Genomic DNA, 15,423 nt, shown 5'->3' with positions numbered 1-15,423 from the left:
GCAGGAGAAAAGAAGTCCTGATTTAGCGATAATCAGAACAAGACTGCAGACGAAATGGGGACTTAAATTTTCACCAAATGCAGATAAACAACGCCGTGGCGACAGCGTGGGCCCAGCTGCTGCGACGATGGCAATCTTCTTGGGTGGTAAGTGAGTTCCAAATGTCCGAATTCAAATAGCATCTTCTCCGGGAATAAAAAAAAAAGAAAAATCTTTAAAATGAGTTGATAGCGCTGCAAGGGGTCGTAGTTGAATGACTTCTCCTAAAGAGATTTAAAATTACCATCAGCAGGGCTAAGTATTTGACTGTAGGGGAGGTTATGAATGCAGACAGATTGGAGTCATTTAGGTGATGCATTTTGTGGCCAAAATCGTCAGCCAGCAGAGTAATGGTTAATGACTGTAACGAAAGATCCATTCTACACTTTTAAACACACCAACATGTTGTGTCCTATATTGAATGTATTACCGCATGGAGGAGGGGCAAAAAAAAATCCAAAGATTACCCACCGGTGGTGCCAGTTGCTTGGTGTCACATAGTACATTGGAGAGAGTTACTGTCTTTATTATTATTATTATTACTACTATTATTATTGTAGTGTTTCTTAGAGAGCCACTTGTACAGACAGATGTGTGCCGGAACATTCCACTTCAAGCACCTTTCTCAAAGGCACAAAAGGGGACCGACCTGACACCCTTCAGGTTAGAATTCCTTACCCTTAACCGCTCTGCTCCCTGCTGCCCAGTAAATATAAATACAGTTGGCTGCGAAGTACAGATGGTCCAGAAAAATACACGTCTGCATATAAAGAAACAGAAGTCCTGTTTACCGTTGCTTCTGTGGAACTTCTCTTAAATGTAACATTCAGATGGATCTTAAATGGTCCGTTTTCAGCTCTGCAGTTAGTGCTCCTCACAGGTCTGTACACATGAATCACTGGCGTTAATCTGTGCCCAAAAACGGACAGGTCCACGATTCGACATGGACAGAGCGACAGCTGTGCATGTGCTACATAACTAATAACGAGCAATAACTCAGTGAAAGCGCCTTGTCTATTGAGACGATCACATGCTCTTAAAATATTGAATCTGACATAGATATATTATATGTGAATTATGAGCAACACTGCAATAAGAATCTTTCCATGAGCTTTAAAACCTTTTAAAAAAGGCTGATGCGAGGTGACACAACAAAATATTTCATATATACATATACATACATATGCATATATATGCACAATCTTTGCTGTTGTATACTTGATGACATACGCTTGCACGTCTTCTGGGACAATGAAATAAAAATATACAAATTCTGCCATTAATGTCACATGTAGGCTCCCATCTTTTTGCTGCTGTAAATGGAATTAAAAATGAACTTCTATATTTTTGTTGTATTCTTCCTCCAGCCAGCATCTTTGGTCTTAAATTTAGATCATTGTCCATTTTCAATGTGAATATCCTAATAAATCTGCAGTAAAGTGACAAGTTACGATGACAGCTCTGCTCCGAGTCACGGTGGAAGTGAACATTGAGAATGCCCATTGGGCTGCTGAGATTTCAGGGTTTTCGTGATAAGCAGAGGATAAATGGCACGCTTACGAAAACTCGTGTACAATGTCCAGGTCAGTGCCTTGGACAGGAGCCATTAGTCAGATAGTGTTTGTGGCTCGAAGCCTTCAGAAAAACAACTACCAAGCAGGAAAGGTATCTGCCATCTTTGCCATCTTAATATCATTTAGCAAACCGAAGACAAACGTTAATGTGCTCAAAGTATTGACATTTTGATTTACATTTGTAATTAAATATGATATCTGAATATCAGTGCTGTGCATGGACTTCACACAGAAACAAATGCTGGTGATTTTTTGACTAATACAACAGCCTTATTGCATCTTTGACCATTTGAGCCAACTACACTTACATCTGGGGAAGGTACACAAAGGAGTAAATGAAATCGACTTACACTGAATATTTTCGTGTCCGATCCATAAAAGTGTTTTAGCCTGTAGAATAAAATGATCACAAGTCACTAAAATGACCTTTTGCTCGCTAACTGAACTTTCGGAGGTATGACTCGCAAAAGGAAGAAAGAAAGAACACAGTGGTACCGCAGAAGATGTAAAAAATTTGAGGCCTTTTTCAGCGGTACTGACCCTCCCCCCTCAAAGGATGTTGCACGTAAGCACATATGGCACACTAACAATCGCATAATCCATTTTATTTTTACTTCCATGATGTCATTCTCTTTAAGCCATAACTTTACGAGTTGCAAACGGGAAAACAAATTATCTAGACCCCATTGTTCATTCTCTATGTCCTCATTAAGGCCATGATAGTAGAGTGCATTGTGATTTACTGTAATTGAGCCACAAGAGTACACTGGTACATTGGATTCATCAGAGAATATACTGCGCAGCTGCATTAAAATAGATTGAACATCACTAAGTATTAGACCAGATGTCTACACTTCTATTATACTTCAATCAGCTATGACCTTGGATTCAATGCAAGGAAATACAACATGGAGACACACAATAAAGCATTAGAAAACTAATATAAATATCAAAGTACTTAGACCTTTAAGTCCTTGCTTCAGTAGTATATATAGTGGAACCACAAATAAGCTTGTACTGATTATTTGGCTTTTAAGTCTTCTTAAAAAGCTGTCTGTACGGAACATCCGAAGCACTTCCATTGCTTACAGCTTATGGTTGAGGTATTTAAAGTAATGCTGCAAATGCAATATGCAAACCACACAATTAAACACGGTGCAGATGTCCACATCAAGTGGAGCTCAGCGATAGAGCTGGTTCACAGGGACTTTATAGTGTACAAAATAAGACCGATGTTAAGCCACAAGCTTGCAGAGCTGGGTGAGATACAGTAAACAGAACCATGCTTAGGCTAATCACTAACCCTCTCGAGCTAACAAAGAAATACCACGAGAAAATGTGGAATTAAAAGTCGCATTGCACATGCTGACATCGAACAAACAACTCTACGTCTTTGAGAGGGCCATGGCAGAGCTCGATTTACGTTTACTCATTTATCTGATGCTTTTCACTAAAGCGACTTATAACGTTCAGCCACTTACAATTATTATTAATAGAGCTGGGTGATTTCATTGCAGCAAGTCAGGGTAAGTACCTTGCTCAAGGGTACTACAGCCTGTGGTGGATTCGAATGTGTGACCTTTTGGGTGCAAAGGCAGCAGCTCCAATCACTACACTACCAACTGTTTCTGCAAAGTTCAGTTTGGACTCAAACTCCAGTCTGGAAGTGAAGATAGGACCACCTGGAGTAGCTGGTGTTTCTACATGGCCTCTTTGCAGGAGACAGCTCATCAAGGCACAGTTCTGAGCTTCCTCCTTCTAAACCAAGAAGGTAGCATCTTCTCAACCAAGGTAGGCAGGAACCAAGAAGGTAGTGTGATGCACATCCCAAGTCCACTGTGGACTTTAAGGTTGTGAGGGTTAGGGCCCTTCTCTGTACTACTGCACCAAACACCACCTCCGGCTCTTTGCACCACGCATCTGGCTATGGCTGCAACAAGCCGTGATGCACTCGTCAGATTATGCTTGGACGGTGTAACCGTTTCACATCTCAAAATTGGGTGTGATGTTTTTTGCCTCGACTCGCTTTCTTGTAAAAAAAAACATGCAGAACGAGGAGAAATATGTTTTATGGGCCTTGAGGGGAAAAAAAAGTTTTAATCTTTACTCTGTAAAAATGACATAATGTAAGAAAAGACCGGTGAGAACGATAATCCAACGATGCATTTACAATGTGAAAGGAGCTTTATTTAACCGCAACAACCATTTATAAATTCATATTAGCATTGGTGCTCTTCGGGGTAGCAAACCAAGTCCCAGTAACCAGCAGACTACGCAATGATCTGCATCTGAGACCTCTCCTGAGGTCCCATATCATGTGGAAGACATCAGCACTTCACAAAGGGTTTTCTGGAACAACGGTGACAGGGATCTCCTATTACTGCCATTCTACACCTTGCGCCTAAACTTCATCTTTCCAGCAGGCTGACTGCATTATTCATCTGCCACTCTGTTCCATACTATTTGCAAATTTGGGGAATGTATACCTCTAATGCACTCCACTTCCATTTCCTTTGAGTGGGATTGTAAATCTATCACCCTGTATTAAGTCACTGGTTAACCGATCAAATACAGTGAAATCAAATTTTGATGCTACAATTTACTGATGAGAAAGCTTCTTTTCCTCGTTGGTCAAACAAAAGGGAGTTTTGAACACATGCATAGCCCGTGCTTGTTACAACATGTTATTTGTTTGGGAATGGTTTTCAGCTCAAATTTATGAGGCTCTTACAGCGTATGGAAGTCATAAACATCATACGTTTTGCCATAATGCACCACTTCCAATCTATGGGGCTGTTGCTGTTGGAGGTTGGTAACCTAGAGAGAGAGGATATTGCCGCTCTGATAATAATGATTCCATTAACATGTGCCCCTGGAATGTATATATTTTGGCTAGCTGGAAATTGTGCCCGCAGCTCCAGTCTGGGTAAAATAAGTTAAATGGAATGAAAGCAAATTGGAATACTCCATCTGACATTTTTGAAGTTCTGTTTAGAGTATCATTATTCCGTTCTGCTGTTCACAGACAGAAGATTAATGAAGTGTAAGGGTATTCATTATACAATGAGGTACACTGCCTACTCAGGAGAATTATTATAATTGTTTTGTTTAAAATGAATTTTTAAAAAAGCCTGAATTTTGAGAAGAGAACCTCTGCTCAGCCGTGGGTCACAATCACAGATTACAACGTGAAAGTACCGCGGTAAGCAGGCTTTGCAGGACGCGCACTCAGCAGGAACAAACCATTGTTGGAAGTGGTTCGGATTAAAAACGAAACGTGACTATTAAAGTTGCTAAATGCGATAGGAAACGTCATATTTCTGAAAAAAAAAACTGCACATATATCAACACTCTCCTGCGGAGGGCTACTACGCTGCTAAAACTCACCTCGAAACAGAATATTAAAAAAAGGCACCCAATCCATCTGTGCCTTTGCTGCGGACAGGCTTCTGCTTGCAACAAGCGCTTTCTTTTCAGCAGACAGAACAACAATAGGTCCAGAGAACAGCCCTCCATTGTGCTTCCTCCCTCTCATTCTTCCCCTGCTCAGCCACTGTACACATTTCATTCTTGTGCAAGGTCAAGGGGTCACCTTCATTTGATCAGATGTCGGCTCAGATTAAAATCAGGCCCTTTGTGCAATGTCATATTTTATTACGGATTTGACTCATTTTGGGGGTCAAAGGGTCATGCTGATTTGATTGGATGACAGGAATGATATAATTTGTGTTTAACCCTGGGCAATATGAGATCTGAGTGCTGTACTAATGCATTTTGGAAAGATACAGCTGCCCCGAGTGACTAATTTGAAATGGCACAGTGCATGGCCGTACTAGCCGGCCACTGCATATCACAGGGGGTCACAAGGGGCTTTATCAAATAATACATAAGACCCACGGTTTCTCCTCCCACTATAATGGCACTTTGATTTGACTTAAAGAGGATGTTCGCTGTGGTACAATGGCACTAACAGGTCATTAGAGCAGTACAGTGGAGTGGAATGAAAATGCTGTTCAAATGTATAAAAGAAGGACAAAGTCAAAGAGGAACCCTAGGCTGATGCTGGGGTCAGCACGAGACTCGCCTTCACTGGAGACCGGCATAAGGAGCAGAATAAATCAGTGCAGAGTCAATAAATATTTACTCCTCAAGATGCTGCACTACAGGGTGTTAATGTTTCAGAGGCACTCTGGAGCCAAGAATCCAGAAATGGCCTCTTGAAAAAGCCGCTCTGCCAGCCCTCAACAAACACCTTCCTTGTAGCTGGTCCCTTGTCATTCCTTATCTAATTATGTCGAGCCCCTTTGTTAATAGCTGCGCAAAAAGGAATCCTTGCAAAAATAGCCCGACACTTTTTCCATCAAGCTGTCGGGAGCAGGGAGGATAATGCACGGTAAAATAATATGACACATGCTTCATGACCGTGGCAGCAAGAGAGAGTAAATGGAAGGGGGTCTGTTTTCCTCTTTCAGAAGAAGAAAATAATTGGACTTATTGCTTGACATATACAGTAGTGACCTATATAAAGAACAATGGAATCCAGGAAGGAGACACTGTAGTGTAGCCATATGAAACAGTGTGTGTGTGTGTGTGTGTGTGTGTGTGTGTGTGTGTGTGTGTGTGTGTGTGTGTGTGTGTGCGCAATTTCTGTATTGCTCGGTGGCTCCTGCATCCCCCTTCGAAGCATCCTTGCAACTTCATGTACCTTGTGCACAGGTTCCGCTACACGAGTGTCGCAAACACATTCCCTCGCTCTTCTAAGGCAAAGTAATTACAAGCCCATATAAATTGAGATCAGCGGGGTGAGAGTCGGCTGGGGCTGGAATCCAGAACGAAGCCCCTGTCTCAATAAACATGACAGGCGAAAAACAAGGTGGCACATCTCTCTAGCCATTCTAGTGATCTCCGTAATGAGAAAGAAAATGCTGATGCACTCTGACACATCCACAGAAAGAGGCATTATACTCCGATTCTGTGGACCTTCGTGTTGCCAGTAAATTGGCGCACTTTCTCCGCGAGAGCAAATAGGACAATTGGCCACATTTACTGCATGGTGTCAGTGTGTTCTTAAGTGTCTCTCCATCCCGTGACCTCAGTCAATGCGTCTGTGTGTCGGAGACTCACACATCTGGTGAGACAGGGCAATCCCACAGCACATCTGGGACTTCAACCCCACTTTTCACTTGTGTGCCGGTAACTGAGGCACCACTCATACTGATGACAATGCACTTCAGTGCTGGGTACTGATGGACCTCTCAGTGCAAGGCTCATCAGAGTGCTTCACCATCACAGCAGTGTGTTGTCGCGACAGCTAGCTAAAGACGGAAAACATTATTTAAATAAACGTTCCAAGGCACAGCGTAGATCTACGGAGTACACCGTGACTGAATACTCGAGTGATAAGTGACAAAACGTGTGTGTATGCATTCATGTGTTTACCTGTGCACTTTGAGTCAAAGTCGCAGTCATAAATCAATGGCGGCGATGCAAGGACTGCTTTAACTTTTCCCAGGCCTTCCACATGACAGGTCCTATTTCTTCGCTCTGAGAGTCAGTGAGCTAAACCAAGTGACAGCACAAAAAGGCCGTACTCCCACCCGAGGCTTTAATAAGGCCTCTGAATGCGCAACAGTGAAGACAACATGGCGGCAGGACAAGCTACTCAACTTTCGGCGAATACGCAACCGCAGTTTTTTTTTTTTGGCCGTAGAGAAATCAGAGAGGCGATGGATGCTGAAAAGAAGAGTAAGGCTGAGAGGAGGAGAGAGAGGGACGGAGCGTCTCCCCGCCGCTTGGGCCGAGGCACAATCTAAACAACAGGAGGAAGCTGTACATCACGTTCATGAACTCGGTAGTAATGAAAAACAGCGGGCAAAGTGAAGGGATCGCGGAGCCCCCCACACGGCAGGAATTTGCAGAGACCGACCGACCACTTCGGGTCTTTAATCAGCAAAATGATCCAATGATTTGAGTTGCAATCAAAGCATTTCCTGTCAGTCACACTAGACTTAACTCACAATCAGCGCGCGGAGCCAAATGTCGGGCCCCGTCAGTCGTCCAGTCAGAGGACAGAGGACAGAGGAGCGTTTGAAAGCAGATACGCCGTATTTTGTTGGGGTGTATAACACACGGGATTAAACAAGTCCTCTGCAGTTTGGTATAGAATCTCCTGCCCATATGTGGTCCATTTCGGTCAGTGTCGCCAAAGATTTGCTGCAAACACCAAGATCTGTGCGCAAGCGTGGATTGGAGAAGCTAAGAGTTGGTGGTCAGTGTTACAAGTGAACCTGTTTGAGAGCAGGCGAGCATCTGGGGAGCAGGGGTCTACTCCGTTTGCTCTGTCTGCAGCTCGATGGGCAAAGTCGCTCAGCCTGTCAACGTCCATCAGCAAGTCGCGGCTTTTATTAAAACCATGCGCCGCGGAAGCATGAGCGCAGAATTCACCTTTATCTATTTCTATTCAGACCGCAGCGTTTTTCCTTTGCTCTGCTGCTCACCAAACACATTCCATCCCCGAGGCAAAAATCCTTTAAGGTTCGAACAAATGTTTGTTTCCAAGATCCTTCAAAGCATTTACATACGCTGATTGGCAATGAGGTGCAGCAATTAGGCTTTTACCTATTTTGGCATTTTTTGTTGGCGTGTATGTAAACAATCTGTTGGATGAAATTTGAAAGAAAAAAATTACAAATACATGGGGGGGCATAACATAAACGACAACTGGAATGCAAACCCATCTGGTTGCTAAAATGTGTTCTTGCTCACAGAATTGTTCCAAGGTGCCACTCGTTGTGGTGGTGGTGGCTGACCCAAACCACATTTCCAACTCACATTACAGGTGTGGAAAAGAATGGAGGAGAAGGTTAGCTTTTGCTGCCCGCACTTTTTATGGCTTCCACATCAAGACCTATAACTCTAACGTAAAACATGGCTTTACTGCTCGGGACTGCGTCCACTGCTAGGTAAGGCTGCCATATGTCGCTCACGCTGCTGGGAGGTTTGCTGAGCAGCAGGGAAGCCATAATGATCAATAAAACCTTGTTACATCAATCGCGCAACCAGAATTTATGATTCTGTCTTTGCTAAATATTCTGCCACTTACTCCATTAATGATTGATTTTCATTATTCACATAAATTCTGCTGTTACGCAAGAGTGCTGTAAATAAATAAATATAAAATGCAACAGAAATAAAACGAGAGGCATGCACATGGCAACAAAAAATTAAAGCCCGTTTGAATATTAACTCTAATGAAACAACGATCACAGAATCAGCAAAATGTACAGAATTTTTTCTGCACTAAATGTGTTCTGCATCGTCAATTCACCTCAAGGAGGGGCCAGACATCTGGATGTCATCGAACTTCATTGTCTGTCACGGCACAGAGAGAAAGAAAATCCACCTTAACTGCACAGGCAAATACATGGGAAGCCTTCCAGATGTTGGCATAGACTCTACTAAATCTCCCCTTTCATGACATCAGCTTGCAACCAAAAAGTAATGCAAAAATTCAAAGACACAGTGGCAGAAAAGAAAAGGAAACGGAATCGGGAAAGGCACACTGGAATGAGGTAAGTGGCTTTATTAACTGGTTTAGTCTGGGCGCACCCCTTGAGTTTTACTGTCAGGTCCATTTGTGGTTGAGGAAAAAAAACGGAACCTCATTGCTCTGGCAGCAGGAGTCTCAACTTGGCCGCGGTACAGAGGAAAAGGGAAGACGGCTGTCAAGTGCAGGGAGACCAAGAGCAAACAGCAGAGTTACCCTCCACCCCTCCCCTTGCCTCCCTGCAGGGGGTCCGGAAGGGTTTCCGAGTTGAGCTCAGGCTGGAGCTCATGACCCGGCTAAGATGACGGTGCACTTCTCGTCATCGCTGGGGCTACAGGCGGGACAAGGGTGGGGCCTTCGCCAGGTAGAGCCGGTACCCCTGAGGACAGTAACTCTGGTCCAACCCCTGTCCACCGGCCCCTCCCACAGCCGTTACCTTGCATTTTACATTTTAGTGTTTTATGGGACAAGCACAGCTGCGGCGGTAGATACTGGGCAGGGGACTATGTTCTTTGCTGGCAGAGAGCCCATGGCCAAAGTCAACCTGACACCAAACAACGAAACGCTTAAAGGGGACAAAAAGACTCGACGGAACGGCGCCGTAAAATGCCACCATTTGAAGAGACGGTGACACAGAGGTCAGAACATTTGGAGACAGAGAGGAGAACCTAGTCCTGAAAGTTGTCAAGTGGTCAGTTGAGCTCTTTCCTCGGTCACATTTTGACCGACAGCGATCCGAGACACATACGTACACAGAGCAACGAATGGACACGTGGAATGCCGAACAACGGAGGAAGTCCTTGTGCTGGTCAGCGAAGCGAAGCTAAACAACAGCACTTTAGCGCCCCAATCTATCCTATTTCCATCATTTCGAAGGACTGCCCAAAAAAGGCATTTCATACACAGTAAACCTAATTCACTGAAACAGTCTGACATGACCGCACCAAATTAATTCCACCGTATTCTTTAGCATTACTATGTAAAGTATGTGATACACTATAAGCACAATACAATTGAGCAATTATGCTGTTATTTCACTATAATTGCCTCATCTGCGGAAGATATACCAGTGCATTAGTAATAAAATCAACATGGTAGAGAGAATAAATAAATGTCGAGTGTTCCTAAGTTGAGATAAGCTCATTCCTTTCTTTCCCTGGGGGCCTTGAGCAGCATCCCAGCCAAAAATGTCTGGCAATCATTAATTTGGCTTACTGTTAAAGCAACGAAATGGCAGAGGCACACACAACACAAATCATCCCCTTTAAACCTGTGGGTTATTCAGCAATTTTTTTTCATATTTCATGTTTCTGTTCTTTTCATTAATGAATAAAGCGCTGAAAACAAAACCAAACCAAATAAAACAGAAATTCCCAAAATACTTCTTGCAAACTGACCATAAAAACACCAACAGGGGTTTTGATTTATTTCACCGTTTTAACTTATTTAAGGAGAAATGGACTCACCGTAACCAGCGCTTACTAGGGTATGAAAAGCGCTGCACTAATAAATAGGATACGGTGAGAAAAAAAAAAAAAAACACGTACGCAATACACATATAGGAAAGTTAATGATACGTCCAGTACCGGACACTGTTTCCAAACGCAGGAGGAAAATACAATACAAACCCGACTCAATCAGAAGCCTGACTGCACACTGTGAGCAAGCACGGCGGTCCCACCTCCCACCGGAGATAAAGTACGTCACCCTGGAGAGGCGTAGGGGCGTGCGGCATCAGTGCGAACACAAGAGGAACACCCCCGAGAGGCAATGGTAAATAGCCCAATTAGAAACATGATGTAGATAAGTAAGCTCGTTGGCGCAAATGAATAACAGAAAGGCGCAGAAGAGCCCGGGGCCCGAGTCGAGCGATCTGTGGCTCCTCCAGCCCAAAGTAATTAGTTCAGAGCCACCGCAGCGGAGGCCTGGACCTGCAGTGTGGGCAGCACGTGAGCACAGCACACAGGTTCCTGCTGACTCCAACTACGCTAACAAGGTTCGGCACTACCGACGACCCGGAGAGACCGGCAACTCGTTGTTTTCGGGCTGAGAAAAGAGGAGAGGAGGAGCAAAGACAAGGAGCAGGGAGCACGGAAAGGCACTCGACAACATCGAGAGTTTGGATCTCTGGCACCAGTACAGGTCACGTGATCTTTTCCTGCTCCGACGAACCGTCCACGCCCATCATCCCGTCGAGAAACATGCGGTTGCGGTGTCGGCGCTCACGCGCAAACTCCCAGCTATATCGGTTACATAGCACTGCCTCGCTTCTCAGATTATTTATTCATCCACTGACTGGCAAATCTATTTATTTTTAATCAGGGCATAATATGGGCAACAGCAGGTTGGTAAAACACCAGAAAACTGACCCACTCACCTGATTTGGAGAAAGAAACTCCCGGTTATTTTCATTCATGTACATGTTGTCACCATCAAACTGCAAACAGAAATAAAAAAATGAAAAACATTCAGTGAATGAGAGGTAGAAAGAAAAAAAGGAGGGGGGAGGGCCCTAACCGTGAATCTAATGACTTTGTCACATCCTCTCAACCTCGGTTGCCCTTCGATTCAGTAATTACAGTTCATTAGAGGGGATGTAATTAGGCCGGTCAGACTGGGTAATGAACAGCGCTTTTCCCAACACGAGAGTCACACGAGGGCCCGGGTGCCATGACTCTCTCACGGCAGGCGATAAGTACGGCTAAAGCGCAGCATTAATCACGGCTGCAAAGGCGGTGAGAACCGTGGCTGTAGAGCGCTGAGCTGGGAGGACCCGCGATATCGCCGCAGAGGCTACCCCCACCGTTGGCGACACGGGGACGTGGGCGGGTGGGGGAGGGCGGGGGTCTCAGTTTGTGTTGCCACGGGCGCGAACACAATTAAACCTGGCATTCGTTCAGCAGGAGACTCAAACGGAGAATGATTCCCGGCCCTACCGAACCAACCGTCTTTGCAAGGCCCTTCAGCCTTCAGCTGAGAATGTGACCCAAATGAGGTATCTGACTCATATCACCGCTTCTGTGGCCCCCGCAGCCGGCACACCCCAGCCCCCCACTCCAAGATCCGAATCGGGTTTTTTCGGTGCTTTCAAAGTCAACGCTTGCCCTGACAATCATATCTTCTTTGAATGCGAACTAATCAATCGTTTCAGAGAGCCTCCCCCAGCACATCTTCTCGTCTCTTTAGCTTGTCAGTTGTCATTGGTGTGATGGGGAAGGAGGCTATTACCAGCATTGTCAAACTGTATCGCCTCTTTAGCTTCCCATACTTCTCATCTTTTTTCTAATCTTCTCTTTCAAACTTCCACGCTGGCACTTTATTGTTTAATCTTTTTAATGTATTTTTCATAAGCAGCCATTAGTGTATCTACGAAATCATCCGTTGCATGCAGCAAAGGAAAAATAAACCCATCATTCCGCTCATATTGTAAAGTCGGGTAACGTCCTTGCATTAATGCCCCGATACCTTTGTGCTGCAAAACAACCTAGAAACGACCGAGCGAAAACAACGACCCGGAATCACCATCACGGCGATGGTGCCACAGGTGCGCTCAAAGCGCGAACGCTTTCATTTGTAAGGTTCACGAAAGGGTGACAATGCAAATTCGCATTAGTTTGGATCTCAGCTGAGCGCCGACGTCTCGCACCGTAACGTTTCTGTGCCGGCTGCCAGGCCGTTGTCCACTTCCTGCCATGTGCTGCTGTTACACAAGGCTCCAACGCAAGAAGAGGTGCATTCTGGGTGCAATCTCCACTGCCTCTGAAGCTCACACTTTCCACAGTCTACCTCTGGTCCCACGAGCATGTCCTTGCAATAGATCACATGCGCAAGGGACTGGTGATCATTTAACGTCCCATCGGAAAGCTCATGTCGTGCGTAACTGTCCCTGCAGTGAACCTTAATTCAGAGGTAATGTCGATGTTGGAGAAGGTTAATGTCAACAGCTGGAAATCTTTTTTTAACTGGATAAACATCTGAGAAAGGCACAGCATTTGTGTGTGCCTAATGTTATATTCATTCGGGGCTCTTTCTCATGAGCCTGGCTAGGGCTCTTTCAATAGTCACTCCGTAATAAGATGCAGGTCATGTGTTATGAGCTCAGCTGAATAACATCCTATTGTAAGGCCCTTCTCAGTCTCCCTCTCTCTCTCCCAGTCTGTCCCCTCCATTTCCCTGCCAAGGAAGGAGGCGACAGGAAAGGCGAAGGGTTTACAAGTACAATGCAGCAAATAAACAACAATGTTTGCAAAAAAAAAAAAAAAATTAAAAAGAAAAAATACTTGGGCACCTTTCACACCAACCACTTCAGTTTTGCGGCGCTGAAATGCACGTAGCAAAGGATATAAATAGACTGCGGTTGCATACACTGAAGGCGCTGCGAGTGTGAGGTTGTCAGAGGATACTTGCGTTCAGACTCCAGCGATAGGCAAACAAGTGCGCTGCTTTGGCCCTGCCTCTGCTCCCTGGCTCCAGGTTCCCAGCACTCACCCCTATAAGAGTCCCGAAGGAAGCATATGGAGTCCTGCAGAATTCATACCGTGGGGCAGCCACGTGCGTAAATCTATAGACTGGCCCTTTTACACTCAACACACTGCAGGGGTGCAACTGGATTCTTCCCCAAAATGTAGCCACACCCAGTTTTTAACGCCCTCCTTTAGCGTATCCAACAGTGATGGATGGCAGTTTAAGGAGCAAAGGCTGATTCTTCCGGCATTCCAGCGATGGACTGCACAGCAGCGAAAAGGCTTTAAAACTCTTCGCAGTTCCTTAAATTCTTTCAAACTCCTTTCAGCGTGATTTCGCACTCAGTCCACCAGCGTACCCTGCTGAGCGTATTCATACCCGAGAATCAACACAACGGGATTGTTTTCTCAATAAGAAACGCAAAAGTACAGCTGGAGCGTTTGTTTATTTAAAATGGAAATATATTCATCCGAGTGCAAAATTATTAACAAATTCTATACAATTATTCCTGCAATGAGCACAAAGTGTGCAACGGTAACCATATGCTGTGGTTAATGATGCAGGTAAAAAGGCCCACTGAGAACCCACAAACTCATTCTAATGGCTATATTAAATTGTACCCATAGATGGTCATCTAAATCATCTAAATATGATATCTCAGTGAGCACTTTTCTCGAGCTACATCCCAAGAGCAAGTATATGCTTGAGAAAGCATTGATATACACTGTTCTCTCCATTATTTGCTTTTCAATTTTAGCCATTACAGCTCTACAGGATGGATGAGTAAATGGAATATATATGAAGTTAGTGCAGGAAAGATTGACAGCATGACTCAAACAACACCAATACTCAAATAAAATATGAGGGTCAGTCGAAAAGTGTGCGCAGTAATGTTCATAAAAATCACCGTTATGCTGTTATACTTCCCGACTTACCCTCGTACTTTACACATAGGTAAAGGCTGCAACGAAAAACCTGGTGTATTCGGCTTTGTTTAAGTGACCATCATTTGAGTTGTATAATTTGAGCTAACTTTCAGAGAGAAATGTGGAGAACGGTCGGACAAAACATTTTTTTACCCAAAACACACACCCTTTTATGCAGCTCGGTGTGACCATTTCCCTGAAAACGTGAACTGTTTCGTTTCTAAACCGGCTCCTGGCACTCAATAGTCCTGTAATAAAGGCACCCCTTGATACAAAGGCCAATGAACTTTGTCGTCAGTTCCATTAAACCCATCAAAGGCGCTCACACCACATACAAGGTTGGCTCCCAAGAGCAGCTGTAGACGAATAAGCCTGGAAGTACCCCGATTTCGGAGTGCCATCTCCCAAAAGGTAAATCTAACGTGTTCCGCATTCTCCACCTTTGTTTCCTTTCCACTCTGAGACAAGGGGCTACTTTTCCTTGAAAGGAGGATCCTTGCGGTTGATTGACAGCATTTTTACCGTCACCCGCTTCCCCAAGTACAATTTCTGTCACAAGAGGTTAAAGGGGTGTAAAGACATAGCTTGGCGGAAGTGGAGGAACGACCAAGATAATGGTGTTTGCTCTTCATGTGGCTTTCAGCAGCATCTCCGCGTCCGTTTCAACCAACTCCATCATAACACAGAAAGTGGGAGGGGTGTCATGACAACAGGAAGAGCCCGACGTGAAAAACCAAACCCAGAGAAACACTCGATGGCAATAACATGACCGTTTCACTCAGTGCCACACAAAGAGATGAAACGACCAGAAGACACGCGTCTACGTCAAAACAGGTCTCGGAAGCCTCCAAAACTAGTCTGCCGTGCAGCTACG

General features: G+C 44.6%; 1 protein-coding gene across 8 annotated transcripts in view; it reads right to left on the bottom strand.

Annotated features, from left to right (window-relative positions):
- Positions 1-15,423, bottom strand: part of LOC108932563 (TOX high mobility group box family member 2-like) — a 108,311-nt gene that overhangs the window by 43,819 nt on the left and 49,069 nt on the right. For 6 of the 8 annotated variants that reach the window (XM_018749040.2, XM_018749041.2, XM_018749045.2 and 3 more), the window contains one exon: positions 11,537-11,596. The exons of the other annotated variants lie outside the window; for them this stretch is intronic. In XM_018749040.2, coding sequence (XP_018604556.1) covers positions 11,537-11,596 — 60 coding nt within the window. The remainder of the gene's footprint in view (positions 1-11,536; positions 11,597-15,423) is intronic. 8 annotated transcript variants of the gene reach the window in all.

This window comes from Scleropages formosus, chromosome 19, assembly GCF_900964775.1.
Source record: "Scleropages formosus chromosome 19, fSclFor1.1, whole genome shotgun sequence".
Lineage (NCBI taxonomy): Eukaryota > Metazoa > Chordata > Actinopteri > Osteoglossiformes > Osteoglossidae > Scleropages > Scleropages formosus.
This window is presented reverse-complemented; position numbering and strand designations above follow the sequence as displayed.